General features: G+C 53.6%; 8 protein-coding genes across 8 annotated transcripts; 3 read left to right on the top strand and 5 right to left on the bottom strand.

The window, feature by feature from the left end:
• Window positions 1-440: 440 nt before the first annotated feature.
• Window positions 441-5,389, bottom strand: PG986_003138 (Vacuolar protein sorting-associated protein 8; the record flags this gene model as incomplete). Its single annotated transcript, XM_066839360.1, has 3 exons — window positions 441-4,555; window positions 4,606-5,041; window positions 5,096-5,389. 3 exons carry the CDS (start codon window positions 5,387-5,389, stop codon window positions 441-443), a joined length of 4,845 nt encoding a protein of 1,614 aa, XP_066704424.1.
• A 671-nt stretch (window positions 5,390-6,060) lies between these two features.
• On the top strand, window positions 6,061-7,236 carry PG986_003137 (uncharacterized protein; the record flags this gene model as incomplete). Its single annotated transcript, XM_066839359.1, has 1 exon — window positions 6,061-7,236. One exon carries the CDS (start codon window positions 6,061-6,063, stop codon window positions 7,234-7,236), a length of 1,176 nt encoding a protein of 391 aa, XP_066704423.1.
• Window positions 7,237-7,921: 685 nt separating this feature from the next.
• On the bottom strand, window positions 7,922-9,428 carry PG986_003136 (ring-8 protein; the record flags this gene model as incomplete). Its single annotated transcript, XM_066839358.1, has 2 exons — window positions 7,922-9,065; window positions 9,124-9,428. The coding sequence occupies 2 exons, from the start codon at window positions 9,426-9,428 to the stop codon at window positions 7,922-7,924; spliced, it is 1,449 nt and encodes a 482-aa protein (XP_066704422.1).
• A 4,477-nt stretch (window positions 9,429-13,905) lies between these two features.
• Window positions 13,906-15,020, top strand: PG986_003135 (peptidyl-prolyl cis-trans isomerase h protein; the record flags this gene model as incomplete). Its single annotated transcript, XM_066839357.1, has 5 exons — window positions 13,906-13,943; window positions 14,162-14,187; window positions 14,396-14,541; window positions 14,615-14,752; window positions 14,820-15,020. 5 exons carry the CDS (start codon window positions 13,906-13,908, stop codon window positions 15,018-15,020), a joined length of 549 nt encoding a protein of 182 aa, XP_066704421.1.
• A 974-nt stretch (window positions 15,021-15,994) lies between these two features.
• Window positions 15,995-17,769, bottom strand: PG986_003134 (uncharacterized protein; the record flags this gene model as incomplete). The annotated part of the gene is made up of 3 exons (XM_066839356.1): window positions 15,995-16,626; window positions 16,867-17,496; window positions 17,556-17,769. 3 exons carry the CDS (start codon window positions 17,767-17,769, stop codon window positions 15,995-15,997), a joined length of 1,476 nt encoding a protein of 491 aa, XP_066704420.1.
• Window positions 17,770-18,404: 635 nt separating this feature from the next.
• On the bottom strand, window positions 18,405-20,007 carry PG986_003133 (vacuolar protein sorting-associated protein 33; the record flags this gene model as incomplete). Its single annotated transcript, XM_066839355.1, has 2 exons — window positions 18,405-19,813; window positions 19,923-20,007. 2 exons carry the CDS (start codon window positions 20,005-20,007, stop codon window positions 18,405-18,407), a joined length of 1,494 nt encoding a protein of 497 aa, XP_066704419.1.
• A 686-nt stretch (window positions 20,008-20,693) lies between these two features.
• Window positions 20,694-23,596, top strand: PG986_003132 (uncharacterized protein; the record flags this gene model as incomplete). The annotated part of the gene is made up of 2 exons (XM_066839354.1): window positions 20,694-22,764; window positions 22,905-23,596. 2 exons carry the CDS (start codon window positions 20,694-20,696, stop codon window positions 23,594-23,596), a joined length of 2,763 nt encoding a protein of 920 aa, XP_066704418.1.
• A 944-nt stretch (window positions 23,597-24,540) lies between these two features.
• On the bottom strand, window positions 24,541-26,144 carry PG986_003131 (uncharacterized protein; the record flags this gene model as incomplete). The annotated part of the gene is made up of 6 exons (XM_066839353.1): window positions 24,541-24,651; window positions 24,712-25,131; window positions 25,184-25,378; window positions 25,568-25,746; window positions 25,865-25,906; window positions 26,072-26,144. The coding sequence occupies 6 exons, from the start codon at window positions 26,142-26,144 to the stop codon at window positions 24,541-24,543; spliced, it is 1,020 nt and encodes a 339-aa protein (XP_066704417.1).
• Window positions 26,145-26,386: the final 242 nt, after the last annotated feature.

Here is a 26,386-nt window from a genome sequence, read left to right as displayed (position 1 = left end):
CGCGAGTTGGTTCAGGGGGTTTCAGCTGGCGTGAGATCCAAAAAGAGTGCGCGATCTCAGCAATCTCATCTGCCACTACTGATCAACACTCCGGGCCTGTGTATTGACGCTGCTAGCTTTGTACGACTGTAAGGCCCAACAATGTCTTCGGGTATTAATAAGAGGTAGGATATAAGATGGGGCCGTTCAAGCATAATAAATGAGACCCACGGCTGGGACTCACTCCCACCTTGAGCCTCAAATAGCTCAGCCCATTCCAGTCCACCGGGACTCGGAAAAGAAACCACTATTTTGGCCGTCGTTCCTATTAAGCTCAGGCTCGAAAGATGCCGAGAAGTCGAGGTCGTTCATTTCTTGTAATATCGAACAGTAGGTAGTGTGTGTTATGCATGTATTATGTGCGTATTGTAACCCAGAAATAGGACTGGACAAGACGTTGCCTACCCATCAATAGGACATCTGTACTCTCTCTCGCGCCCATACTCATCCACCGAGCGAAGCTGGTGTTCTCCTTGTTGCGCCTGAAGAGAGTCCAAACAGCTCTGGTGGTAGATATGTCGGCAAGCCAGCACGACGAGAGCGCCCAACGGTTGCTGTCCGTTGCCTTGCCGTTTCGTACCGGCCTCATGGCCATCCTGTGAATCTTCCTCCTCCCCAGAGCCTTTGGCTTGTCCCCCGCTGCCACCACCAGCCTGCCCATTATTTCCCTTGCCTTTATCCCTCCTGCTTTCCTCTACGGTGGACTCGGCCTTGCCTTTCCCCCTTGCCGTTGCTGCCCCGTTTCCGGCTCGGTCAGCCTTTTTTTCTTCCCGTTTTCGATCCTCAATCGCCTGCTTTTCTTCCCAGGCCTCAAATACATTGCCCTGGACACCGGGTCCCCATACTCGGCGGCCGCAACCCTCACATATAGATCCCTTAGGTCGCCAGCCTTTCTGCCTCAACTGTACGGCCTGTTGTACGTTGACGAACAGCTGCTGTTCTAGCAGTCGATTTGATAATTGAAGTATCGACTCTTCGTAGGCGTAGGCAGAGAAGATAGATGTCAGCACAGCTCGGAGGTCTGCTAGGTTTGGCGATGTTGCCGCGGCCTTGGTCAGGAAAGCTCGAAGAATGCGGAGGAAAGCCAATGAGCTGCCAGAAGAAGATAGCAGCCTGCTAGGGGATGGCGAAGTTGCAGCCTGAGACGAAGTTGCGGTGAGGAGGGCCGTGAAGGTGTGCTGGACCAGCGACCGCAGGAGTGTCAGCAACGCCTCCTTGTCCAGAGCTTGACAAGCCGCATATCCGGACTTGGAGGTGTCATTGGCGTCATCCGTCGGCTCGAAAGCAGTTGAAAGTCTACGCGTGGTTTGAACCGTGGTATCGATCAAGCTCAACCAGAGGAGCTCCTCAGGGGTGAGCTCACTCGAAGCAGGCGCGCTTGGCCGGCGTTGCAACGCATTCAGTTTCTTCGACGTCTTCATCTGGCCTTGACATAACCATATGCCGACATATGTATACTTCTGAAGACCCTTCAGGAGCTCTTCTGCAGCTTCTTGCGAGTCCACTGCCTCGGCCTGGTTTAGCCCTGCAAGAAGTCCTTGCAAAGCGGATTCCAATGTTGTGAGGTGTTTAGTCAACCGCTGCATAGCATCCTGGACATGACCTTCTCTTGCCATGAGGATTACAGCAGCGTCAATAACACCGGTTTCTTCCATTGTCGGCAGGAGTTTGTCGAGTCGAAGATTTGTGCTTTGGACAAGGCCAACGTAGTCTGATACATGGGAAGCATTATACCGACACATGAGTCGCACATACTGCTCAATGAACTCGCGGTTGAGCGTGGTCTTTTGGTCGTTTAATGGTTCGTTTGGTTCCAGCAACGCCCTGAGATACTCGTATTGGAGATCAGAGCCCTCTGGCAGTGCGTCGACGGTATGCTGATGAAGTTCGGCAGCGTACTTTTCGAGGGTGTATGCTGCCTTGGCTGGATCAAGACTGACCAAGTCGCTCGAGTGTTGTTTGAGAACTTCGTGGATATCATGGATTTGCTTCTTGGCGAGTCCAGCGTGTGATCTGAGGCACTCGGCGATGCAATCAAAGACCTCTTCCTGTCCCTCGGGATCTTCAAAGTAGGTTTCGAGCAGCTTGCCGTACTGCCTCTCGTTCTTGTAGATGCCCTTTAGAATCCGATAGAAGCCTGCCTCCTTGAATAATGGCATTAAAGGCGAGAGCTCTGGTGGATGATAGATGGAGAGCAGATATTCTGCACTGAGTTCAGCATCGTCTGCCAAATCCCGCCCGGGATAGTTACATAGACCGGTCACAACTCTGTTCAGAGTGGATCCCGGGAGGAGCAGGTACTGCGGGAACTTCGGTAGGTTGCGCGCGATGAACATGTCCAAGTAAATGGTATCCTCAGGGGCGAAATCGGCAGGATTCATGAGCTCCAACAAGATAGACACGACATATTGTCGGTCAACCGTCAGTCCAAATATCTGTTCTTCGGGCAGGTCCAATCCAGTGCCCCCGTTTAACTGCTTCTCTTGCGCCTCGTTCAGGAAAGAATCCTCAAACGCTTCATTCAGCGCACTCAGAAAGCTTGGGGCGTCGAACTTGAGTATTAATCTCAAGTATGGGAATGAGGGTTCGTCGCTACCCGAAGGTCTCGTCAAAAAGAACTTGTTGCTGCCTTTAGGCCACTCAATGGTCTTGCCGGAGAAGAGAAACCAGTATAGCTCAGCCTTTGCTTGTGACGCCTGTGTGTCACCCATCCTCTCACCAGTCGGATACACCCGTCCTGTAAGTGTGTACGAAAGATAGGGGAACATCTTCAGCGCATTGACACTAAATATCTCGTCTTCCATGAAGTTGCCAGAAGACGCATAGTCTCCGTTCTGCATAAGGGGAACCAAAAGAGCAAGCAGGTCGATGAGCGGCGTAATGTAATCGCCCAAAGCCTGGTTCCACACGTAGATTAGGGCATCGTACAGGCTGTGTTGTTTGCAAAGCAAGGTAATCTGGTCTATGTCGAGCGTTGCCGTATCCATATGCACAATCATCTCTTCGAGGCGGCTTTCCCACCCCTTGCTCACATAGTGGGTGACCATGGCTTTGACGGCGGCGGGAGGCACAACGGTGATGGTCTTCTCGAGAACGTAGGGCTCCAGTGTCTCGAGGAATATGCCTTCCACGTCGGCACCTTCATACCATTCGTACATCTCGTCAAAGAGGAAGTCACGGTCCCCGACGCTCTGGCAAGCGACAAAACACGTCTCGGCAAGCTCTTGAAGATGCTGGTCGCTGATCGTGGCCTTGTTCTTCTGCCTTTGAACAAAAGCGTACTTCAAAGACGCGCTCACAATTTCCAGCAGCTTGTCACGCACCACTTGATGCCGTAAAGCGGTATCTTCAGGCAGGCCTATCGTTAGTTTGTTGGCATCGCCAGTGTAGTAAGATGTTGCCAACTGTATCGCAGCAACATATTCGCGGTTTTCCATCAGCGCGATCAGCCGGTCTGCCCAGTTGGACAGGGCCCCAATCGAAACCTCATTGAAGCCTAAGAGGAATATGCGCCCCTTATAGGTCTTGAAGCTCATGAAGAAGGCATCAGCCACGACGCCGTGCATCGAAGTATCTTCTTCATCCAGTTGTTCCACCAAGACATGAAGCTGCTTGGAGAAGAGATCTGCATGGTAGATGTACTTCTGAATCATATCAAACCCTTCGGTGACTCGCATGGTTCGATCCTCTAGCACAATAAGCCGCTGTGTGATTGTCAATACGGCGAGAACCGAGCGGCTGAGCCATTGTACAGCGACTATAGATTCTTCGCATTTCCAACGGCTCCGTGCTTTAAATTTGAGGTTTGGTGCCTTGTCCTTATCTTCAGAAGGTATCTCGTCCACATCCAAGACAGTCAGAACATTTGACCAGCAATAGACAAGTTTGACTTTGGACATGGTGCTGCCTGTATTTGGGTCGGGGACCTTCAGTTGGACAGCAGGAAACCAGGCCAGGCACCCGCTCATAGCGCTGTGGTGAGCCACATCCTTCGGTCTAGCAGACTTGTGCTGAGTCTGGGCTATTGGGGTAGTGGAAACAATGACCAGTAGATAAGGGGTCAGCATTGCTGTCAAGCCCAAGGAGTCTGCTGCTGTTCCCGTGTTTCCTAGAGGTAGCGAGGAGAAAGCGAGCACTGTGCTGGGCTTCAGGGGCTTCCCAGGGGGTAATGGGGCATTGGGGTACCGCCCAAGAATTCTGACTGTCTTGACTGTCCTGCCCAGTGCCCCGGTGCCCCTAGTCGCTAGATGCGAGAATGCCATACCCTTGTCGTCAGCAGAAACCAATGCTGTATGCCGCGTACCGAGGAAACCAAGGTGTGTGATTGCTACATTTGGTACATGCCCATCTGTTGTCCGGTTATCCGCTTGAGACGGTTCAAGATGTGGAATGGTGAGAAATGGCCGAGACGCTCGGCTAGTATCCCATGTGAAGATGTTACCACTTGCATGACCACCAGCAATCGTCGTGTGGTCTGACGATACCGCTATAGCTGTTATGGGGCCAGACTCGACAGCTGCTCAAGCGTCAGGAGAGGAGATACCTGTAGGGGGAATCGGATCTCACCTTTGGTGCCAGGACCTATAATCATCTTCAAGTTTTGATTATAATCAAACACTAGAATTATGCCCTTGGTGGTCCCTAGGACTATATGGGCCGAGACAGCAATACATGTCGGCGACCCAAAGTTCCGCTTGCCGGCCTCAGAAAAAGCCTGGCCATTCAGCTTCTTGAGTCTTGTCCAGCGTACGACCTCCCATGGCAGAGAAGGGGTTTCGGTTTCGCCAGGGTCGAGGGCGAGCTGGCTGCTCACGGACACGGTCCTGCTATGCCCAGTGAGATATGCGGGAGAGGATGGCCGTGGGCTCAGGGTCGAAGGAGACGCGATTCGGGACTGGAATCTACGATCGAAAGGCCTAAATGACGGCGAGGGGCTGCTCAAGCCCGGCCGCGAAGCTACCGAGGGCAGGATGCTGCTGCTGGGAGAAGACAAGACAGAGCCCTGAGGTCCATGTTAGCCCGTACAGACTTTACGCGTAGTAGCACGCTCGCTTACCTGGACTGAGTGCGTATCGTCCGGCACGGAGAGCAGCGAATCGATCGGACTGCCCACTCTCTTGGGCAAACCTTCCGCAGACCCCGACTCGGACGTATCGTCCTGGTCGCGGAGAAGCTGGCGGTAGCGATTGGCCAGGGGCCCATTGTTCTCCGGTGCCGGGGCAGCAGCGTCCTCTCGCCTCTCTTCCTCCAGGACCTCTGCTATGTGCTCTTGGTCTCGGTCTCCCTTTATGGTTTCCTCATCGCTGGAAACGTTGTCTCCGGGAGACAGGTCTAGCTGATCGTCGTCCATAACTCGCGGGCATCGTATGTCCTACCACTCTTAAAACTCATTGGGGACGCATTATTGTTCAGGGCAAGACAGCTTGGTTTTAATTGGAATGAATCGGCCTTTGGGGTTCTATTGCGAGGGCTTGGTTCGCGTCGGGGCTCTCGTGGAGATGCGGCAGGTTCGGTGGTGGTGTGGGAGGACCAAGTCGCAAACACTATCAAGCAAACAACGGAGCACCCGAGTAGTCACCAATGCTGTACAATTGATACGCAGCCTATACCCTAGGGGTTGGAGCACAAGCAGCGACTCGCAAGGAACGTAGATTGTGTATGAGGTAGATTCCACGCCGTGTGCGTTGTTGGATGCTAGGCAGAAGACAAGAGCTAAGCTTCAGCATCCATCCAGTGGCAGAGACAGCCTGCGATTGGTGTTGGCTTACCACTGGTGGACTGGGGGGTTTGGGGGGTTTGGGGGGTCAACTCGGCACGGGGTGCTTTCAGTGCTGATCCAGCCACATGTCGAGCTACATCATTGGCCAGTGCACCGATATATTACAAAACCTCGCCCACCTACAATACCTACCGCGTGTCGGGTCGCGACAAATCGCAAGCCACTGCAGAGCAACGCCCTTGCCTTTTCAACATTGTAACCCGCCTACCACCACGAAATAAAATAAAAGACAACCAGCCATAATGTCATCTATAGGACCTCAACTACCACCACACCTTGCGAAGCGAAAGCGCTCAGCAGATGACGACGAGGGAGAAGCAGGATCTCCACCACCCAAGGTTCATGCGACTGGGCCCCAGCTGCCTTCAAACCAAGACGAGATCGCATTAGGCGACGGCGACGATTCTTCAGGAGACGATGATGCATATGGTCCTACCATGCCCAAAGCTGCAGCGGCGCAGCAAGAAAACAGCAGCAAACCCTCCATCGGCCCTACAATGCCATCTACAGCAGCATCCATAGGCCCAGCCGCGCCGGCGCCGAGCATCGGAGGACCCTCGGCAGGCCCTACCAACACCGACGAGATCGACCTCGCAGACTCCGACGATGACGACGACGCCAGCCATGGTCCAGCACCACCCCCTAGCGCACCACAACAACAGCCACAACCACAACCAAAACGCATCCAAGGCCCCGCGCCGCCACCAGCACCCCTGGCAGAACTCCCACCTAACCCGCCCGACTCAGATTCAGACGACGACTCAGACGACGACTCAGACGACGACGACTACGGCCCCGCGCTTCCCACATCGAGCGCGCACCAAGCGCGCCAGTCCCAAGCCGCGGCCGCCCTGCACTCGGCCCGCCAAGCAGCCGAGTCGACGGCGCCGCAGCGCGACGGCTGGATGCTGGCGCCGCCGACCGGCGACGAGCTGAACCACGCGCAGGACCCGACCAAGCTGCGCGCGCGCAAGTTCAACTCGGGCCCGCGGGCCAGCACTTCGGGCGGCGGCGAAATCAGCAGCATCTGGACCGAGACGCCGGAGCAGAAGCGCAAGCGTCTCGAGGACGCCGTACTGGGACGATCAGGGGCAAGCGCCGGCGGGGCGGCCGGCTCTTCGTCTTCTTCTGGCCAGCCGCAACCGCCAAAGACGCTGGAGGAGGAAGAGCGCGCGGAGCGCATACGGAACAATATCCAAAAGGCGCGGGGGCCGAGTTTGCTCGAGGCCCATCAGCGCGGCGATGGGAAGGGCAACGCTCGCGCCGCCGAGGAGGAGGAGGATGATCCGAGCAAGCGTGCATTCGACCGGGAGAAGGACATGAAGCTTGGGGGCCGCATAGGCAATGCGCAACGCAACGAATTGCTGAAGAAGTCTGCCAACTTCGGCGATAGATTCAGCACGGGCAAGTACCTGTAAGTACATTCAGAAATAGAGGCCCGGCATGTTCCCGACTCGGCCAGTAGTCACCAAGGAGTAGAGCACTGAAGTATATATCACGTGCTGCCTGTGGCTCATGAGAAGCCTATGTGCTCTTCCCACGAGGTTCCATTGGAACGCGGCTGCTCTACACAGGGCAATGACGGTGTGAGCCAATAGATAATGATTGGTACAACCTTAAAATGTATGATTGTAAACGATTCGCTAGTTCTACTATGTTGCTACCTGGGGTCACTGAACTCCGTCCCTGCCTGATAGCCGCAAGGAGAAAAGGAAAGTATGCAGATCCTGAACACCTTTGCCCCTGAATTGATGCACCGGAGCCTTGGCATCGATAGATAAGACTTGGAAGTCTTCCAAAACAGAGGCGACCACCTCGTTACGATATGCAGCCACTCACTCCCCACCCCTTCCGCTCGTAGATGCCGCTGTGTGAACACCCAGGAGAAATACCTGGACCAGAAAGATATTTATATAAACGCGAGTGGCAGAAACCGTGTGGATCTTGCAGGTCGTAGCACGGCCAGCAAGTTGGTTAAGAAAATCAAGGAATGCCACTCATAAAACCCAATTATACCTGCGTCGTCTGGTTGGCGGCTCGTAATGGTCGTGATTTGATATACAAGAGTAAATTCTGGAAAAACTCGAGCACCGCATAGAAACACTAAGTCGCGGTGTTGGTCGAGGGTGTTTGTCCTGCCTCGAGTTGGGACGGGCTTGGCTGCGCATTGGTGGAAGAAGTTCCCCGACCCCGTCGTAGAGGATCAATACGGCCCCGGAGTCTGCCAAGAAGGCCCACGTTCTCACTAGCCGGCGTTTCCGTGACTGTAGGTTGACGCTGTGGCCGGGAGGACGATTGTGCCGATCCTCGTTGCCCGGACCGATCCCACATCCTTCCGAACATGGAGGTGCTGTTGCTATTGTCATGACCTCTACGAGAGGCCGCGCTGCGCGGTGTTTGCCTCATTGGCCAGACCCCGAACGTCCTTTGAGGTGTCCGTGGCAAATTCATACGACCATTATTGCGCGAGGGATCGGTACCATGAGGTGACGTCGGGTTCGCGTGATCGCCATCGGCCGGCGCCGGTCTAGGCTTAGGTGTATAATAATCAGCCTTGCAGAGCGGGCAGCAGGCTCTCCGGTTTGTCAACCAAGGATCGAGGCACACGGCGTGGAAAGCATGACCACAAGTCAGCCCACGAACGTCGTCATCGTCCTCCAAGGGGTCAATGCAAATAGCACACGAGTCTCCTGGCGTAGCCAACATCTCCGGGGGCAGCGCAGGGTTGATATGCTCGTCATCGTCTTCATCGTCGCTGGCATGAGCTCGGTCGGGGTCCTTAGTAAGTATGCTTCCAGCTGTTTGCGTCCTGGCTAGAGCAGCACCGTCTTCTGTCGTGTTTTCTGTCTTCGCTTCTTTGGCTGTCGCATCTCCCTCCCCGTCCTTCCGAATGGTAGCGCTCGTATCAGGCCTGGTTTCCGTGGCATTGCTGGTCTCTTCCTTAAGAGCCACTTCAGGTACGATGCCTTCCACGCTTCGCACGCTGCCGGCACGACTGGGCGGCGCGGAGACACCGCCAGCGGTGGGAAGCCCTTCTTGTGCACGTGCGGCAACCCAGCTCTTGTATTTCATCATCGGGAACTTCTCGTTGACCTCGTCCATGGTCATAAGCTTCTTTTCCCGGCGTCGCCGATGGGGTCGCGTGGGCATGTTGTCCATGTTGATGGCTTCGCCATTTTCGTCTAGTCCGCGCATTTGACGATTTCTGGCATTGTACCTGAAGCAGTACTTCACTCCAACAATGATCCTATAGAAATGGTTACATGGACGGACATATCTCCCAACGTGCATTCCCAATGGCTTACCATAGATTGGTGAAAACGACGCCGAACCCCAAAGCGACAAAGAACAGTAGTGGTGAGCTGGTTGCGCCAGATTGTTGTTGGTTGTTCGAGTTGTCAGTGCTCATCGGAGTAGGAGAGGCGGATGTAGATGATGGGTCCGTCGGACTCGCTACACTGGGTGTGGCCGTACTGCTCAAGCTGAAGCCGGTCGCAGATGGCATAGTGCTAGTCGGCGTCGAAAAAGGGTTGTCGGATGTGGCTTGTCGGGCGACAGCTCTCACCACGGCATGGACGCCCTGGGCGAGGGCTTCCTGAACGACAGCCATGTCGATGACAAGAGACAGTTGAATTGGGCGTGTTCCAATAAGAATTAGCTTTAATTACCGGCGAGCTGATTGAGTCCCTTATGGGCCATGAAATTAGGTGTCGCAATTCCAATCCGTCCTACAGCGCCCCGAAATCCATTGAACTTTGTGGGTTTTGTTACTGCGAATCTTTTTTTGTTCTGGGCGAAACGGAAAAGAAAGCAAACTCCCAGGGACCGCGAGTTCCGGGCCGCCTATCAGTCGGTTCGGCTGGCTGCGACAGCGACAGCGTCAGGCTGAGTAGTGTTGTTAGTTTACTGTAGGTGCAGTCGCAAGTGGGAGAGGATGATGGAAAGAGTGTTGAGTGATGAAAGTGGTAACCCAGTCCTCCGGCAACAAAGGCTGGAGAAAGGTGGAGAAGAATGCAGAGTGAGGACCGGAGGGGAAGGGGACGTATGATGATGACAGTCTGAATGAAAGAGATGGAGATGGATATGGACGAGCATACATACAGAGAGGAGTTTTTGTGGACCACCACTTGCCTGCTTGCGATGGGTTGTGAAGCTCGTGGGGAGGGAGGGATGTGCAGTAATAATAAGAGAAGAGACGGGCAAGAAGAACGGGAAGGCGATGAAGATGCTGTGACCAGACCTGGACAACAACCGTAAGATCGACTGACTGGGGTGCCTTTGGGTGCTGGGATGGCTTGGGTGTCGGGTGTGCAGCAGGTGGGCGTCTGGAGCGTGGAATCGGCTTCGGACTGGACGGACACAGGATGCCTTAGCAAGGCCAGCCTGCAGCGACAGGGATCAGGGCAGGGGCGATTTGTTTGAACGGCTGAATTGGAATTGGAATTGGGGTGAGAGGGACTCTGCGCGACTGTCTGACTGACTGGCCGACGGGCTGACTTGGAACTTGGTTTTTAGTAGGCGGTCGTAGCGGAGTGACCATGACATGCCGTGGAATTTGCGATGAACACTTTGCAATGTTTCTTTTCTTTTTTTTTCTCTTGTTGCAAATTTAAAAGGACCTGGGCTGGCTGGCTGACCCTTTTCCGTAGGCCTAGGAAGCACCGGCCGACGCAACGCAACGCAACGCAACGCAAAGCAAAGCAGAGCAGAGTAAAGCAAAAGCGACGCAGAGCGAAGCGAGGCAAATAAGCCGTAATAGATGATGCCAAGCTCGTCCTTCTGTGACGCCGCTTGTTGCTTACCTACACCCACTGAGCCTTTCGGGCTACCTCTGGCCACTTGAGCAGCCAGTCTATTCCCGATGCGCCAAATGTAGGAGAAAGAATGGGGTCGAAAACCACGGCAGCTCCTTGAGTAAGTCCGTTTGAGGTCAATCAATAGTTGGAACCCGTCAGTTTCCAAACTAAACGAACACCAGGGCGGCCTGTGTCCATTAGGCGCTTCCGGGTCTGACAAGAGATTTTTAGCAGCTTGGGTAATGTTCTCAATCGCCTATCGAAATACACTAGGACCCATTGCTGGATTGACGACGATGTCCCGTCTGCAAACAGTCCGACGGGGTATGGGTATTCGTCGGACCTCGCGAACAACTTGTTCATTTACGATGAAACAGACTTACTCGTAGCAACGGTCGGGAAGAGATAGGGAATCGCATCCCAGCAATAGTCCAGGTCTAGGAAGGGTTTAGGAAGGGGATATCGCGTTTAGGTTCACCCAGGCATGCATCCGTGCTCGTTGCTTGGTTGCTTGGGTAAAATTCAAAAGCAAGTAAGGTTGATGTACCTAACCGCTGTTGTTACCTTCAATGTTACCTTGCCCTTCTAGCATACCCAGATAGCTTGATCGATCACCAGTTTCAGATTCCAAGGAGATAGAAACAAGAGGAGGAGCCCTAGAGGCCATTTTTACTTGCGCTGCCCGACCGAACCCATCAAGACGCAAACCGGGCCGGATGCGGCAATCTCTCTGTCTCTGTCTCTCTCGCACAGATGCATTACAGTGAAGCCCCATACCTTACTTTCCTACACAAACATGAACTCGGCCGACTGTTCCTCCAGCCCGCATCACTGAAGAGACGGCTTTACCGGATGGCACAGCATGGATGATAAATGAACCAAACATCCCCATCGATGGCAGTAGGATCGGTGCTCCAGGCACTCGAGGGTATTGTTGCCCGGGCCTGGGGGTCCGCATTCCGGGGAACACGAGGACTAAGTTTCGGGCTTGCCTGTGTTTTACAGTAGAACAGACGAGCAAGGCACACACATGGCAAGTCGACTCGAATGCCGACCAGTCGAGTCAGTCGAGCGCAGAACGGCTGAAGCCCGAACCACGCCTCGAGGCACTAAAGAAGAAAAGCAGTTTTTTGATTGATCGCAAGGCAAATAGACATGGCGTGCCTCACTTACTAAAGCAACGTCACTAGAGTATCCCAATGAATCAGAAATTGGAGGACAAACACCAGAAACACCAACATCGCCCATCTCTTATGCCTTCGTCCGTCAGTGTACCGACAGGAACAGTGGCACCACACCAACAACTCCCCAATCTGGCCGTTCTGGCTTATAGTCAAATGCCTCCTTTACTGGATCCAAAAACCAGTTGGTAGCTTCGGCAGCTTTCTCGTCGCATGCACGAGATTACCCCTAGTTGTACGATCTCGGGCGGTTAATTGCATCGAGGCGTTCATGGATTACATTTTACGCTTTACATACCTCCCCCTGCAAGGTCCAGCCGTTCGGGAGGCGCTACCTACGATAGCAGCCATTTGCGACATACATCAGGTGCAGATGGTAGTACAACGAATTCGTAAGGTAATAGCCGTGCCGGCCCTGTCTACGAACTTCGGGCCATCAGGTCTCAAATTGACAGCTCTGTATCACAGCCCCCTCCCGCGCACCCCTTTCGTCCAGGATAGGTCAACGGTCCCTAGACCAGGTGCTGGGTGAGGTTGAACCCTGGGCATCTGCGATTATGTCGTTGATGGACGACCCGGCTTGTCAGCTTCCTTAGCGTTCGAGCTACCAGATTGACGCGAACGACGACAAAAGGGTCGATCCTCTAGCCAAGTCGAGAGAAGAGAACCATATGGCTTACGCCACGGCGCCCAGCCTAGACCAAGGGACAGCCGCGTCTTAAGATCCGAAGACGGATTATAGAACGGCAGTACCAAGTGTTGCCAAGCATTGATATTGTTGTGACCCCGTAACAACCTCTAGGAAGAGCCGGTATCAACTCACAGCTTCGCCTCTTGCTAGTGTCTTTGGGCAGAATCCCACGAGCCACCAGGAACAGCGTCAGTCAGATTGCTGACATGATTGCGCCACGAAACGCAACTCTAGTGAATTCTTGTCACCTAACGTCACATGCGCCCAGGAAAGCCCCTGTCCCAACAGGGAACGGGGCTCAGTCAGCTTAGCGAAGGTGGTGCTCGATACATGAACCAAACAGGAGAGAACACATGCTTCCATTGCGGCTAAAGCGAGGCTGAGTATTACGGTGTACCTCGTTGAAAAGCCGGCAAGAAACATATGGCATGGTGCTCACTAGATATTTTAGCCCGCCGCGAGTACGGGAATGATATGTCATTGCTTGGGTATTGTATTCAATGATGTATGCGGCATGTTCCTGAGAGGCTCTCGGTATGAAATGAAATCAAGCTGATCACGGTTACATCGTCGGTAAGCGTGCATGCCTGGCGCCTGCAGGAAGTCATGACAGAGTCGGATGATTGATGGCGGACAGCGAATGAGACTCCCGTCTACAATCTGGCCCTTCTATCTAATACCTACGGATCATATGTACAAAACAGAGACGGCCCTCGCTGCTTCGCTTTCTCTATCAAATCCAACAACCTACATGCTTCGGCACCCGGCACCGATACTGCATGTAGTTATGGTATGAAGTCATATGGACAGACAAAGGTGAGCCCACGCTGCCGATCACTTCCGAAGTATACTGGCAGCAGCAGCCGTGTTCAGCAATTACTCAATATAGCCCAATGCAGGCTGGCAGAGGGGTGTGTGTGTGCGGTTGCTCGACTTGACGCCTTGAAGCTTTGCGGGGCCTCCCAAGCGAACCATTCCAAATAGAGACTCTCCAGATCCATACGGAGATCCATAGTGACCTGATGTTGTCAACCGGTTCCAAGATTCGGGAGAGATGATTGGAGATGGTCCAGCATGGCTGCGTGATAGACAGTTGAGGGAAAGTGACGCTTGGCAATTGGGAATCTGCCTCTGCCTGCCAACCTAGCAGTAGCATTGGAACCTTAGGTAGCCAACTGCCCGAACTGCCCAACCCCGCGCCCCACCCAGCGCAAGCACGCCTGCACGCCCGCCACCTAAAAAAGTGCCCTTCGTTCGTAAGCGGAGGCCAGTGGAGAGCATGCTCGGCCTCTATCGTCCCACGAGCCCGAAGCAAACCCGAACATTCAAGCTTCGAGACGCTGCGGCCGCTTCGGCTTGCAAATATTTGGAAGAGACTGCTGTCCAGATCCAACGCACGCAAACAACCAACCAACCAGCATGGCACCCACACAGCTCCCCGCCTCGGGAAATCCCATGTAAGTGTCATCCGTCTATTTGCGTCTAGTGCATGGTCAAGACACACCAAGAGACACCCTGACACCCTCCTTGACTGGTGGTGTCATCCCGGCACTTCCATCCTTTCCATCCAGCGGTGGCTGAGTGCTTACTTATCTTTCACACTTACGCGTTGACAATGGCCTTAGCCGCGCCGAACAAGCCGGAGCGAGGAGCTAACGATATCCTGAACATGCAGGGTCTTCTTCGACATCACTCTCGGGGGTAAGTTCTTGCCGATATCGCGAGATCAATGGCACTCCTGCCCACTTGCCGCATCGGGATAGCGAAACCGAATGCGACTGGAGTTTCAGCTTGGGGTTATCACGTGGCCTACACGGCCGACCACTCTTGGCCTGGCCCTCCCTACCGCCGCAATGATGACGATGATGATGCCTTGATATCTTGAGCTAACCTATTGGTCCTCAAATAGGAGAGCCGCTCGGTAGGATCACCTTCGAGCTCTTCAAGGATGTCGTTCCACGGACGGCGGAGAACTTTCGCCAATTCTGCACTGGCGAGTCCAAAAACCCCATGGGAAAGCCTCAGGGATACAAGGGTTCCAAGTTCCACCGTATAGTAAGTCCAAGACTGCCGGGATATCGCTGTCGATACAACGGGTGCTTGGGCCTAACCATCTGAACCAAACCAGATTCCAAGCTTCATGTGTCAGGGCGGCGATTTCCTCAAGGGCGACGGCACTGGTAGTACCTGCATTTACGGAACCAAGTCATTTTCCGACGAGAACTTCAGCCTGAAGCATGAGCAGCCAGGACTTCTCTCCATGGCGGTAAGTGAAGAATACACTGCCATCTACAATCTTCAAGCCCGCAAAACTGATGAATGGGGTACTACAGAACGCTGGTCCCAACACCAATGGATCGCAGTTCTTCATCACCACGGTGCCTACCCCTTTCTTGGATGGCAAGCACACGGTTTTCGGCAAAGTCTTAGATGGGATGGACGTCGTGAAGAAGATGGAGGCCACCAAAACTGGATATCGCGGCAAGGACGTTCCGAACCTGGATGTGGTCATCGCTCAATGCGGGGAGATGTGAATGATGCCTTCGATAAATTAACATGTTACGAGAGATGGGTATTCCATAACGGCACGGTAGGATCCCGAGCCCCCTCGACTAGCTATTTTTAATGCAATCACGATGGTAATCTCACAACTTCGCGCCACTTTAGAGAGTACTACCCGTAAATATGGTAGCCAGGCCTTTGAGTGCCCGTTTCTCCCAGCTGATTTCAATCTTGTCCAGCCGATGGCGATGCATGTGTCGATCAAAATAATTCCATGGCACCTGATGGCTGCTCCATCATCTTGGAAATAAAAGTGATAGGTAGAATAAGTAGTTTGCTAGAAATTTCAGCCATGCTGGCTTGGATTTGGACCGGACCTGTAACGGTTCGGTTCGCAACGTTGCCGCTGAAGATGAAGAGTTGGCATAAACAGCGACTTCATACATTCGTGTGCAGCTTTGGATATACGTTTTAATATAGCATGTGGGATTCCAAGAGGCATACAGCCAGCTTCGCATCTGTCACCCTTCTCTTTTAGCTAGGTATGTTTTAACAATATCTTACCAGAGGCACCTATGCTCACACATCCGAAATTCCCTAGCTGGCTTGATACGCGATTGGTCCTCATCGCCTCCGCGTTTGCCATCTATAGCATTCCCGGAGACTTTATGGTCTTACCGAGTTGTTTTTAAGTGCGACGTGAGTAATTTTTGTAGACTGGGATAATGCATATTCAGAATAGGGGTAACCACATCTGGTACGTAACACAACTATTGTAGCTAACCCCCGTATTAGTATTGGCGAAACAAATCCGCGTGAGCATTATTAAAACAAAGTTGTAGACCAAGAAGGTTCATTCTCTATTCATGTCAATCTATCTCTGCGGTATCTGAACAAATATTACATTATATAGTAATAAGATCCTCAGCTTTCAGATATGTACTCGGTGGCCCGTTCCAGCATCAGAGCAATCATGGAAATACCCATCCGCCAACGCTGAATCGGTTCACAGGACCCCGGCTCGTCTCCAGATATAGCTGGCGCCGCCAAAACAAGCCGTAACCCCCGTGAACACGATAAGACCTCCGTACCCCGAGCCGTACCCGCCAGCCGCGCGTCCAAGCCAGGGAAGCCCGTCCAAGAGTCCCTCGCTGAGGGGCCCCGAGACCACATTGCCGATCCCGCGGCCGGCCGCGAGCCAGGCGAAGACCATGCTCGTATCGACGGGCCCGTACTTTTTCTTGCCGCTGCGGCCGCTGCCGTTATGATGGTTGTTGGCATCCGTCGGCATGTCTGTACAGTCAGCAGCAGCATCATCGTCGCTATCCGCGGCCTTCTCCATGACGGCGCGCATGATGCCCGGCCAGGCCGAGGTGTAGGACCCGGCGAAGAGGCCGTACAGGAGACAGAAGGCGTAGAGGGCCGGCAGCGAGGAGGCGAGGCCCCAGACCAGAAACACGCAGAGCACGGCGCCTACTGTCGACAGCAGGATGCACGTCGTGACGTGCAGGCGGTCCGTCAGCGAGCCCATGGTGACGCAGCCCACGACCGAGGCCACGTTGACCAGGAGCACCGTCGTGGCGGACGGGAGCGACCCGGAGGCGAAGACGCTGCGGGCGTAGGTGGGGAGGTAAATCGCTGGGAAGAAAGGGGTTTGTTAGCAACATCACTCATTTATTTATTTCCTCATGCGGATGCTGAAAATGCATGTGGGATAGAGCCGGGAAAGAAAAAAAAGGGGGAGGGGGGGCAAAGAAATCTTCAACTGGCAGTGGGGCGTGTTGAGAGTGGTGTGAGTAGTTTGCCGGACGGTCAGGAACCTTGATCCTAGGGGTAAAGATAGAGTGTATGTGTACGAATATGATCATCAAAACTCACCTGGAAGGAAGAACCCGGTAGCCTCAAGGATGTTGGCCGACTGGTATATCAAAAACGAAGGCAGCAACAGGAACTTGAAGTTGAACGGCCGGGCCTTGCTGGTCGCCGTGTTCCTGGAGACCGGCACGCGCGGCTTGATGAAGAAAGCCAGGGGCGCCGTGATCGCGAACAGGACGCCGGCCCAGAGGCGCAACGTGGTCTGGTACCCGAGCGAGCGCAGCAGGGACTCGAAGAGCAAGGGCAGCACGACGCCCGCGATGCCGGTGCCACTCCACATGATGCCGTAGGCGAGGCCCTTGCGGCGAACGAACCACTCGTCCAGGTAGAGGATGCAGGGGGCGTAAGCGATGCCGCCGCCAATGGCGTAGAGGCAGCCCTGGCACGCGATGAGCTGGGGTACCGTGTTGCAGAAGGACGACGCTGCGAGCGAGATGCTCATGATAAAGAGGCCTACGACCGGGGTCCAGCGTGCCCAGCGCGCGAAGATGCGGCAGAGGCCGAAGGTGAGGGGCGCCGTCAGGTACATGAGGCCCATGGCGCAGGTGCCGATGACGGAGATGTTGGGAGAGCCCTCGAATGGCGCGTGAGTGGAGTAGTAGTCCTGGAAGACGCCGAAGGCGAAGGGAAAGCCTTTGCGTACTGTTAGTTAAGGGGCTGCCATATATGATGGATGGGCAAGAAACTCGTACCCCAAACCAGTGCTTCGACGGCCCATGAGGCCGTCAGGAAGAGGTAGGCATCTTTACCCCTATCGACAGGCGGGAGCCTATCAACATGCGCAAGAGTTATGTGATCTGGTTCTTGCTGTATAGATATCTGGCTTTCCTGGGCCGAGCTGTCTCCGAGTTGTCTGTCGGACAGAGGTCTCGCGACGGCAACCAACTCAGTCGGTGTAGATAACATGGCTCGCCCCTTGATCTGAAACGCACCAACGCAGAACTCACACGGTCAGTCAAGACCCAGAACCGATGACCAAGGAGTAAACAGGAACAGCTTGAGATATAAGAAGTTCATTTTCGCAAACATGGTATCTTGTGACCTGTTTAAAGTTATAGATTAGCCCATTCGTAGCATCCGATAAAGGAGCTCCATCCGGCCTACTAGTTTGGTAGTGCTGATGGGCACTGAGCCTATCCTACTTACTCAAGTTGGCGTTTTTACCCATGACCACGCCCTTCCGATGGAGTATGTAAATACTACGGCGGAGATCAGTGGAGTAGCGCACTCGCAGCGGATCTCTCTCTCTCGCTTATAGGCGGCTTTTGGCTCTACGCCATCTTGTTCGCAGTTGCTGTAAACCTGTGCTTGACTTCAGCCTGTCCAGCCCCAAAGCCGTGAAGAAATGCGCAAGCAAGGAATAAGTGTAATCACCGAAAGCCGAAAGTTTCTTGCACGATGCTGGAGGATATGTCAATAATTGCATAATATATTGGTAAACAGGGCTGACCGAGTATAAAATCAGTCGATCGTGAGCTGATTGCCTCTCTACAGTGGGCGCCGTAACTCCACGCCGTCCCAATGAAAACTTATACATCTCCTCACGCCAGGCTTCGTCCATTGGCGTTGTGGCTGACATTGCTCGCGTGTGCTATCAGGAATTTGCAACAAGTCAAGGCAAACTTGCAGGCCTTTGTCCAGCTGTCGTCGTTGGCAATCCCAAGTTTGATGCTAAAGTGCCCTATCCTGTCGTCGCCAATCTTGTCACCTTCAATCTTGTAAGGTAGATCCAAGGGTGAGGTTATATACTCGCCCTGGTCGTTGACTTTTCGTGTCTCATGGTTGACGAAAGCCCCGAGCTGCCGCACCAGTTCGAGGAAAGCCACCATTGCCGTGTCGAACTTGCGATGCCACAGCAGGTTCAGGGGCAGATCCCCCGAAGAGAAGAGGTCGAGGACTTGCTTTTTAGGGGCGGCAGGAGGGCCGCCTCGAGACCCCAAGCGACTAGACGATGGAGAGGGGTGGTCATAACGGATAATCTTGGACGTCGAGCCCATCGGCAGGGGGTCGTAGCCGTCAAATTTGTAGCCCAATTTGTCGGCGACTGTAACTACAAGTAGTAATGCTTGTCCCCAAGCCGCGTTGATCTCGGGCCATTCGACTGGTTTAGCCGATGATCGACCAAGTCTGAGACCGTTGATGGTGGCAAAGTTACCGTCGTGGTGTATAGAAAAGGTGTCGTTATAGACGTTTGCTCGCTGCAATTTGGTAAGCAGCTGAGAGTCGTGGTCAAACTTGGAGTTGATGCTATCCCTCTCGTTCTGGAAGTGTGAGAGCTTAGTGCCAAACGAGTTGCGTTCTCTCCAAAATTCCTCCTCCTCTGTATCGAGATTTCTTGATTCTTCCTCCAGAGTGGCCATTTCTCGGTCAAGAGCCTCTTGCTCGTGCTCCAGCTTGATGAGTTTGTTCAAGGCCTCTTCTTGATCTCTTTGGGCCTTCTCCATGGCCTTTTCCGAGGCAGATATATCTTCTTCTGATGGGACATCAGCCTGAACTTGCTTGAGGTAGTCGGCAAACATGTTTCTCTCCTTAATGGTACTATCCAGCCTCTTCTGCAGCCCTTCGACAAGCATGTCGGTACATTCGACACATACCGGATGGTCGATATCGGAACGGGCAGAGAGAATCTCGAAGAGCTTGTTGATGCGCTCGGCTTCGTGGGGTTTGGCCGTGCTTGCCATAGCGCCTGAACCATTCGATAACGAGGACTGCCGACGCTGCTGGGGACTAGAGTGGTGTTCGTGCGAGGGCGTGAGTTTTGGAGGGGCAAGTTGCGACTCGGTCAATAGGATGAAAGACCCATCACTGCGGTGAGCGGTTCCCTGCTTCTTAAACAAGGAGTTGGTAGTGTTCTTGGAGATCCGATCGTAGAACCCTCGTCGTTCGGCTTCCTGGGGGTACGAGGGTGGTGTGACAGTTGGCCGCTTGGATTGTTGTTGCGACGAGGCAGCTATTTGCAAAGTCAGTCACAGTCTGAACGGTTGCTTTGCATGGAGTAGGCCAGAGTCAAAGGGCAAACAAGGCAGGTGCCAGGCCGGACAGGAATGACGGGAACAAACCTATGAGCAAATCATATGCGGCCGGGTTAAGCTCTGACAACGAGTTGTCGAGCTTAAGAGGCGTGCGACACTTCTGACAATACATGGTCGCTGGAGTCCATACTAGACGTCGGTCGCGATGGTGTCGTTGCAGGCCGACTCTTGCCGAAAGTTGGTCAGGGCCAGTATGCCGCGAGCATGTTAGACTGTGATGTAGTGGGTGGAAGGCGATACCTAGATAGCTTCTGATAATGATAAGCAATGTCGCGATGGTGACTCCAGAGTCCAGACTAGCAGCTCTTTGTCGAACATAAGGTTGAGGCTTGGGAAGTGTGCATGTGCATCCCGGAATGGCGCAACGTCACGACCCCCACCAACCCTTTTTAGCAGGCAGCAGGTAGCCCCAGCTGGTAGCCCCAGCAGCTGATACGCTGGTACCTCTTCACTGTAAAGCGGCCGTACTAGTGGCTCGTGAGCTGAACCTGGTGGGTTTAGCGATGGAGAGATGCTGCATGTGCCCCCATACTTTTAGAGAGTCTGTCCATCCATCAAATCAATTGTATTGACATTGAGGCGAGTCCAATGTTGATTTTGCGACCGTCCCAGCAACCACGGGTTGTATCTGCTCCCTAACATGCCATCACCCCTGGTCACCTAGACCGATTGTTCCAATGCGCTCTGGTGGGCAGAGGAGCAATGAGCCTCGTGGTGTATATACTTTCTTCTTTCCTCTTTGCATCGTGACGCGGAATCGTTTGCGCCGGGCCTGGTAACCACCACAGCAACGACAGTATGGAGCCGCCTGCAAAGCGACACAAGGTCGGCCAACCACCACCACGCGACGACCCTCACGACGAGGCCAACGACGACGAGCTGTCTTTGCACCCAGGAGAGTTCGAGGCTCGACAGGACCCTCTCTACGAGCTGGATAAGAGCAGAGCAAAGGCCGTCTTCAAGCTCAAGTCCCGTTTCGAGTCCATCTTCGACAAGTACGAAAGGGACTTCGATGGCCAGGGAGACGAGATCAATCTGCACACCGGCGAAGTTATAATCAATAATGGCCATCTACAGTCTCTCGAGGACGAGCAAGACAAAGAAGACCTGTCGGCCGATGAGGAAGAGGAGGAGCGCATACTACAGAACCAAAATCCATCCTCCACGTCAACATCCTTTGCCTCTGGGCAGTCGACGCCAAATAATGTTGCACTGCAGCTGCAAAGCAACTGGGCGCCACCTCCATTACCTGATACCGGCTTCCCGAGTTTTTCAGGCTTACCGACAGCACCAGCGCACCACTATGGGATGCCGCACCCTTTTGCGGCCTTCGGCCCGGCTCCGGTAGACCCCATGTGGCAGACCCCGGAGCTTCAGATGGGCGGCCCCCAAGGTCATCTTGGGCTTTTTGGAAACCCATATCTCGGACAAATGAACCCCTTTCAAAGTGGTTATGGGGGTGGAGTCGGCCATCTGCTAAACCGCAGAGTCCCGAGGAGGATCGCTACCGCAGCAGAACTCGCCGTGAGGAGCCGGCAAGATGCATTTCTTGGGGAAGAGCTTGTGGAGAAGGAGGGAAGTGATGAAGATGGTCTGTTAGGCGTCTCCAAAGAAGGCGGCAGACCTAAGCTACCACCACTAGATTCCTCGAAGCAGAAAGCACAGGAGCGCAACTCGATTCCTTCTGCTACAACATCAAAGGGGTACCTTCCCAAAGATGATTCAATCAAAAAGGGCGGTGCTACTACAACTGAAAATGTCCCGTCAGAAAGCATCAGGAAGCCTAGAGCTTCTGACAAGACCCGGGTCGAAGATGTCACTTCTGCAGGATCTCTAGAGTCTCAAGCGCAACAGGAAGAACCTTCTGTATCGAATAACGAGGCAATACAGCCTGTGGAAATAACAGATGATAGCCATACACCTAAGCATAGTTCTTCCTTCGTAATCGAATTGCAGTCGGCACCTGGAGGAGTCATACCTCAGAAGCAGTTGATCGCAAAGAAGATACGCAAGGAAGAACGATCGCAAGAGGTAGAAGAAGATATAACTGAAAGTTCCCAGGGCCGGCGCTCTGGGCGACCGCGGGTAAAGCCTGAGTTCTACGGTAACGTCTCTTGGCTGAAGACGAGAAGACCCAAGCCTGACATGGAGACAATGCTGGACTCGGATCCAAACGGGGAAGACCATACACGACTCGAAGAATCAGAAGACCTCCCAGACGTCGACATGGCTTTTGCAGACGCCCCGCACGATGCAAACCCCATTACTGAGGAGGCAGTTTTGGATACGTCAGAGGACCTTCAGCCTGGCGACGTTGGAAACAAGGCTTTCATCGAGGCAGCGGAAAGCATTTTCCTTTCGCGGTCCAACGATGCCAGCGAATCACCCGAGGTGGCTCCTGAATCAATATTCGATAGGCCATCGGAGCTACAGCTACAAGCGTCAGTCGGCAACGAGCCAACCAAAGCCATCCAGCAAGGGGAATCCTTCTCCAGGAATCACATAGACCCATCGTACAACTTCTCAGACGACGAAGATGAGTTTGAGGGCCCGGAGCTTCCGAAGTGGCCCGTGGGAGGAGAGCCCGGCCCTCGGAACAGCTCGGAGGCCGAAGGCCTGGGACTAGCCTCACCCAATCGCAACAATGGAATTGTGACAGTACCGGAAGCCGAGGACAACATAGATATCTCGGCTAATCAGGATGAAGAGGTGCAGCCAGTGGAATCGCCGCCAGCGACGACGACAGTAGAGACATCGGAGTTCTCGTGGATGCCGGTGTCCGAAGCAAATCATGGCGAGTCAGACGAGGAGAATGCTCAAGCTACAAGCCCGGAGATTCTTGTAGACCGAACCGCGATCGCAGCGGACAGTGCAGCAGACCAAGGAGCGAGCTTGAAAGAACAAGAACGAGACTCTTCGGGTCATACAGCAACGCAAGAAGTCCTACATGACTCTTCCCCCCTCCGGGCCCCGAGCTTGCCCCATCGCCATCGCTGTCTCGGTCCATAGCTAAACAGCGACGACCCCGCGCGGAATCCGCTGCCGCATCACCTCGGACTCCGGCAAAGAAGACGAAGAAGCGCTCGCTTAATGACCATAGAGCCAGCGGGCAAGGAGACAAAACGAAGACGACGAAACCTACCACTACCACTTCTGAGACCAAACGCCTCACGTCCTCGGCTAAGAGACACGCCCTAGCCTCTCTTATCCCCGACAACTCGGACGACGAGGATGAGATCAGTATCCTCGCTCACACGCCGACCTCCTCGAGGCACGCAGAAGCGCCATTCTCATCGTCACCCTTACGCAACCGCACCGGCGAGCCCTTCACGCCGTCGCACAGAGGGGCCCGCAACCGCAGCAGCCTGGGATCTTCCGCCGCGGCGGCGGCACGGCGCTCCGGGCCACAACACGCACCCGCCACCGACTCGGGAGCGTTGAGAGGCCACTCGTCGTCTGCTGCAAGACGGAGGAGCAGCAAAGCGGACTATCGCTCGACGGCGGCGAAGTCCAAAACCACAGCATTCAGCTCGCCTTTGCTCCAACGCGTGCTCAAGACGCCTCGGACGGTTCGGAGATACCGCCATCCATCGTTTACGGAAGAAGAAAGTCTGGTCCGTACACCGGGCGGGACTATGAGACGATGTGGCGTAGACGGGTTTGTATGTGACCGCGATTTCTGCCTGACGTGCTGTAAATAGTCGAAGAAAGATGCAGTGAGTGCACTTTCTGGCATGCCTAGATATGCCCTTTGCGGACTGTTCATACCTACTATATATATAAGAGAGCCATGAAGGTATAGAGGTATCTTAATAAGTAGTCGGGCTGTATCCCATACTTGAGTCTTTAAAGTGGTCTTTTCAGCCCCCCCCGAATTAAATTCGAAGGAAAGCTATGTTACCAAAGTACTCGATTACTTGAAGATCTTAGGAACAAGACCCTGTGATTGCAAACAGACCGACCAGGGGTAGATGCATACCGCTACTGGCCTGTGACTTGTTGTCATATGGTTTGACTGGAATAGCGTCCTGTCCCATTCAATATGCATGCCCTTTGAGTGTCCACTACAGATAGATATGGGTTTCATAAAACAACGTTCAATTGCATTACCACACTACTAGAATACGCTTCTTTGTGATGTTTATACTGTGCAGCAGATTCTCTGTCTGCCATTATGCATTGGCCAGAGCTTCGAGGGGCATTAACAAATACGCGGAAAAACTACCATGTAATGTAATTCTCCTGAAAGCATATTTTTTTTGCCTGCGAGAGACTGCGCCCAACGCCATACATTCTTCATCCCCATTTGACCAACAGTTAGCCATCCCCGAAGACTGCCTCACGTAAACGCCTTGGACAGTTTTGTAACTCATCGTGGTGAACAGTCATGCAGGGGCAAACAAATACTCTCGAGTTTCTGTTGAGACCATCCAGGAAAAGGAAACGGCCGTGGCTGCGAAACCGATTCTTCACAAGGAGGAAGACGCTGAACCGGGTGTGCATCGAGTGTGCTTCAAAAATGATCGACTCCGATCTAACACAATCAAAGATGCCTCATAGTGCTAGTGGCCAGTGGGGTATCTCGAGAAGAAGTGGCCTAGAACGAAACCGGAGATTTCTTCATGATCATCGTCAAAGCAGCCTCTCAGGATGCGGAGCTCACGGGCGCTCCGTTGAGGTAGTTCGTCAAAGTGGCCTCATCGCGGATAGGGGCGAAATAGGGGTGTGCCATGGCCTCCTTGGCAGTCAGACGCTCCTGAGAATGATATTAGTCAAACTGTTTACATAAGACAAATGGTGTTCTGCTGGTTCTTACCTGGTGGTCGTATCGGAGTAGCTTGTCGAGGAAATCGATAGCCTCGTTGCTGACGAAGCGTTGGTTCTCGCCGTTGACAAAGCTGTGCCAAGGTTTCTTTTGGAAACGGCCCAGGATGTCGTCGTATTGGGGATCAAGCTCGATCTCATACTTGTCAAGGTAGTCGAACAAGTCATCAGTACCGAGGACCTTGGCTATCTTGACGAGCTGGTCTGAGTTGCTCTGGCCGTGGAAGAAGGGCTCCTTGCGGAAGATCATCGAAGCGAACATGGCACCCAGGCTCCACATATCCAAGCTGTAGTCGTATTCTTGAAAGTCCACTAGCAGCTCGGGTCCCTTAAAGTATCGGGAGGCAACGCGCACATTATACTCAGTACCAGGGTGGTAGAATTCGGCCAGGCCCCAGTCGATGAGACGTAACTAGAAACCATGTGAGCTGAAGAGAGCGCAGAAAGACAGATGGAGAACATACCTTTCGGTTCTCATGATCGATCATAACGTTATGAGGTTTGACGTCTCTGTGCATGATGCCCTTGCTGTGGCAGAAATCGAGAGCCTTGAGAAGCTCGAAGATGTAGTAGCGTACATCGATGTCGTTGAACTTGGGGTAGAGGCTCCGGAAGTCTGTGTTGTTGACGTACTCGAAGATGAGTGACGGAGTCTTGCTCTGCACAATAGCCGTTGGGATACATGTTAGCCAATTGCCACTAACACATTCAGAGCGGAGAAATAGGCTCATCCACAGCCATCATCTCCATGGCATTGCACCTCGGTGCGCCGGGGGCAGAAGACAACTATAGTCGTGTATGCCGGAGTCCAAAAAAAAAAAAAAAGATTTACTAATGGGAATTCTCACCTGGCTATCTCGAACAACATCAAGCAGAGCAACAATGTTGGGACCGCCGGACAGATTCTGCAGAATCTTGATTTCTCGCTTGATCTTCTTCTTCTTGACCGGCTTCAGGACCTTGATAACACACTTTTGGTAGTTGACAATGTTGATACCCTCGAAGACCTCTGAGTACTTCCCGCGGCCTGTATGTGGAAAAGTCGAACGTTAGCCCAGACCAAGAGTCGAACGACCGCAGTTTGCTATCACAACAGAGCAACATGTAACCATCGTAGGGTCGGTCGGATGGGTCATATCACGTACCGATCTTGCGCACGACCTCGTAGTTTTCCAAGACACCCCAGCCTAAGGCAAGATGTTAGCCAGATGTTGTTGGTTCGATGAGCAGGTCGGGCAGGCAGGCCAGAGAAGGCCGGGGCCTGTGGGCGACGACGGGGCGAAGCGCAGGTGCGGCCCGACTCGATGGCGCCATCGCGACGGGGTGGTCTGCGACGCGGAATTGCAACTCACTAATATTAACAGAGTCGTAATCCCAATAGCTTCGGGGCATGGTCTGGTTGTAGTCTGCGTAGACTCGGGCCATGATTGCGGCTTGGTGGTGGCGCTCACCACGATGCGGATCGAATCTGATGTTGTTGACGAGCGAGACGGGCCAGCCAGGACAGGGTTGGGACCTGGAGATGGGGAAAAGGAAGGGAAGGGAAAGGAAAGGAAAGGAGGACGATGCGCAGCGATGCGATGCGATGCAAACAGGAAAGCTGTTTACCTCGTCGCTTGGCGGAATCTGGGTTGCTGGAAGGAGGGGTGCCGAGCCTTCACGATTGA

The sequence above is a fragment of the Apiospora aurea genome (genome assembly GCF_038362705.1).
Source record: "Apiospora aurea strain CBS 24483 chromosome Unknown utg000002l_segment0_segment0, whole genome shotgun sequence".
In the NCBI taxonomy this organism is placed as follows: domain Eukaryota; kingdom Fungi; phylum Ascomycota; class Sordariomycetes; order Amphisphaeriales; family Apiosporaceae; genus Apiospora; species Apiospora aurea.
Note: the sequence above shows the minus strand (reverse complement) of the source record. Positions and strands in the feature narration are given on the sequence as shown.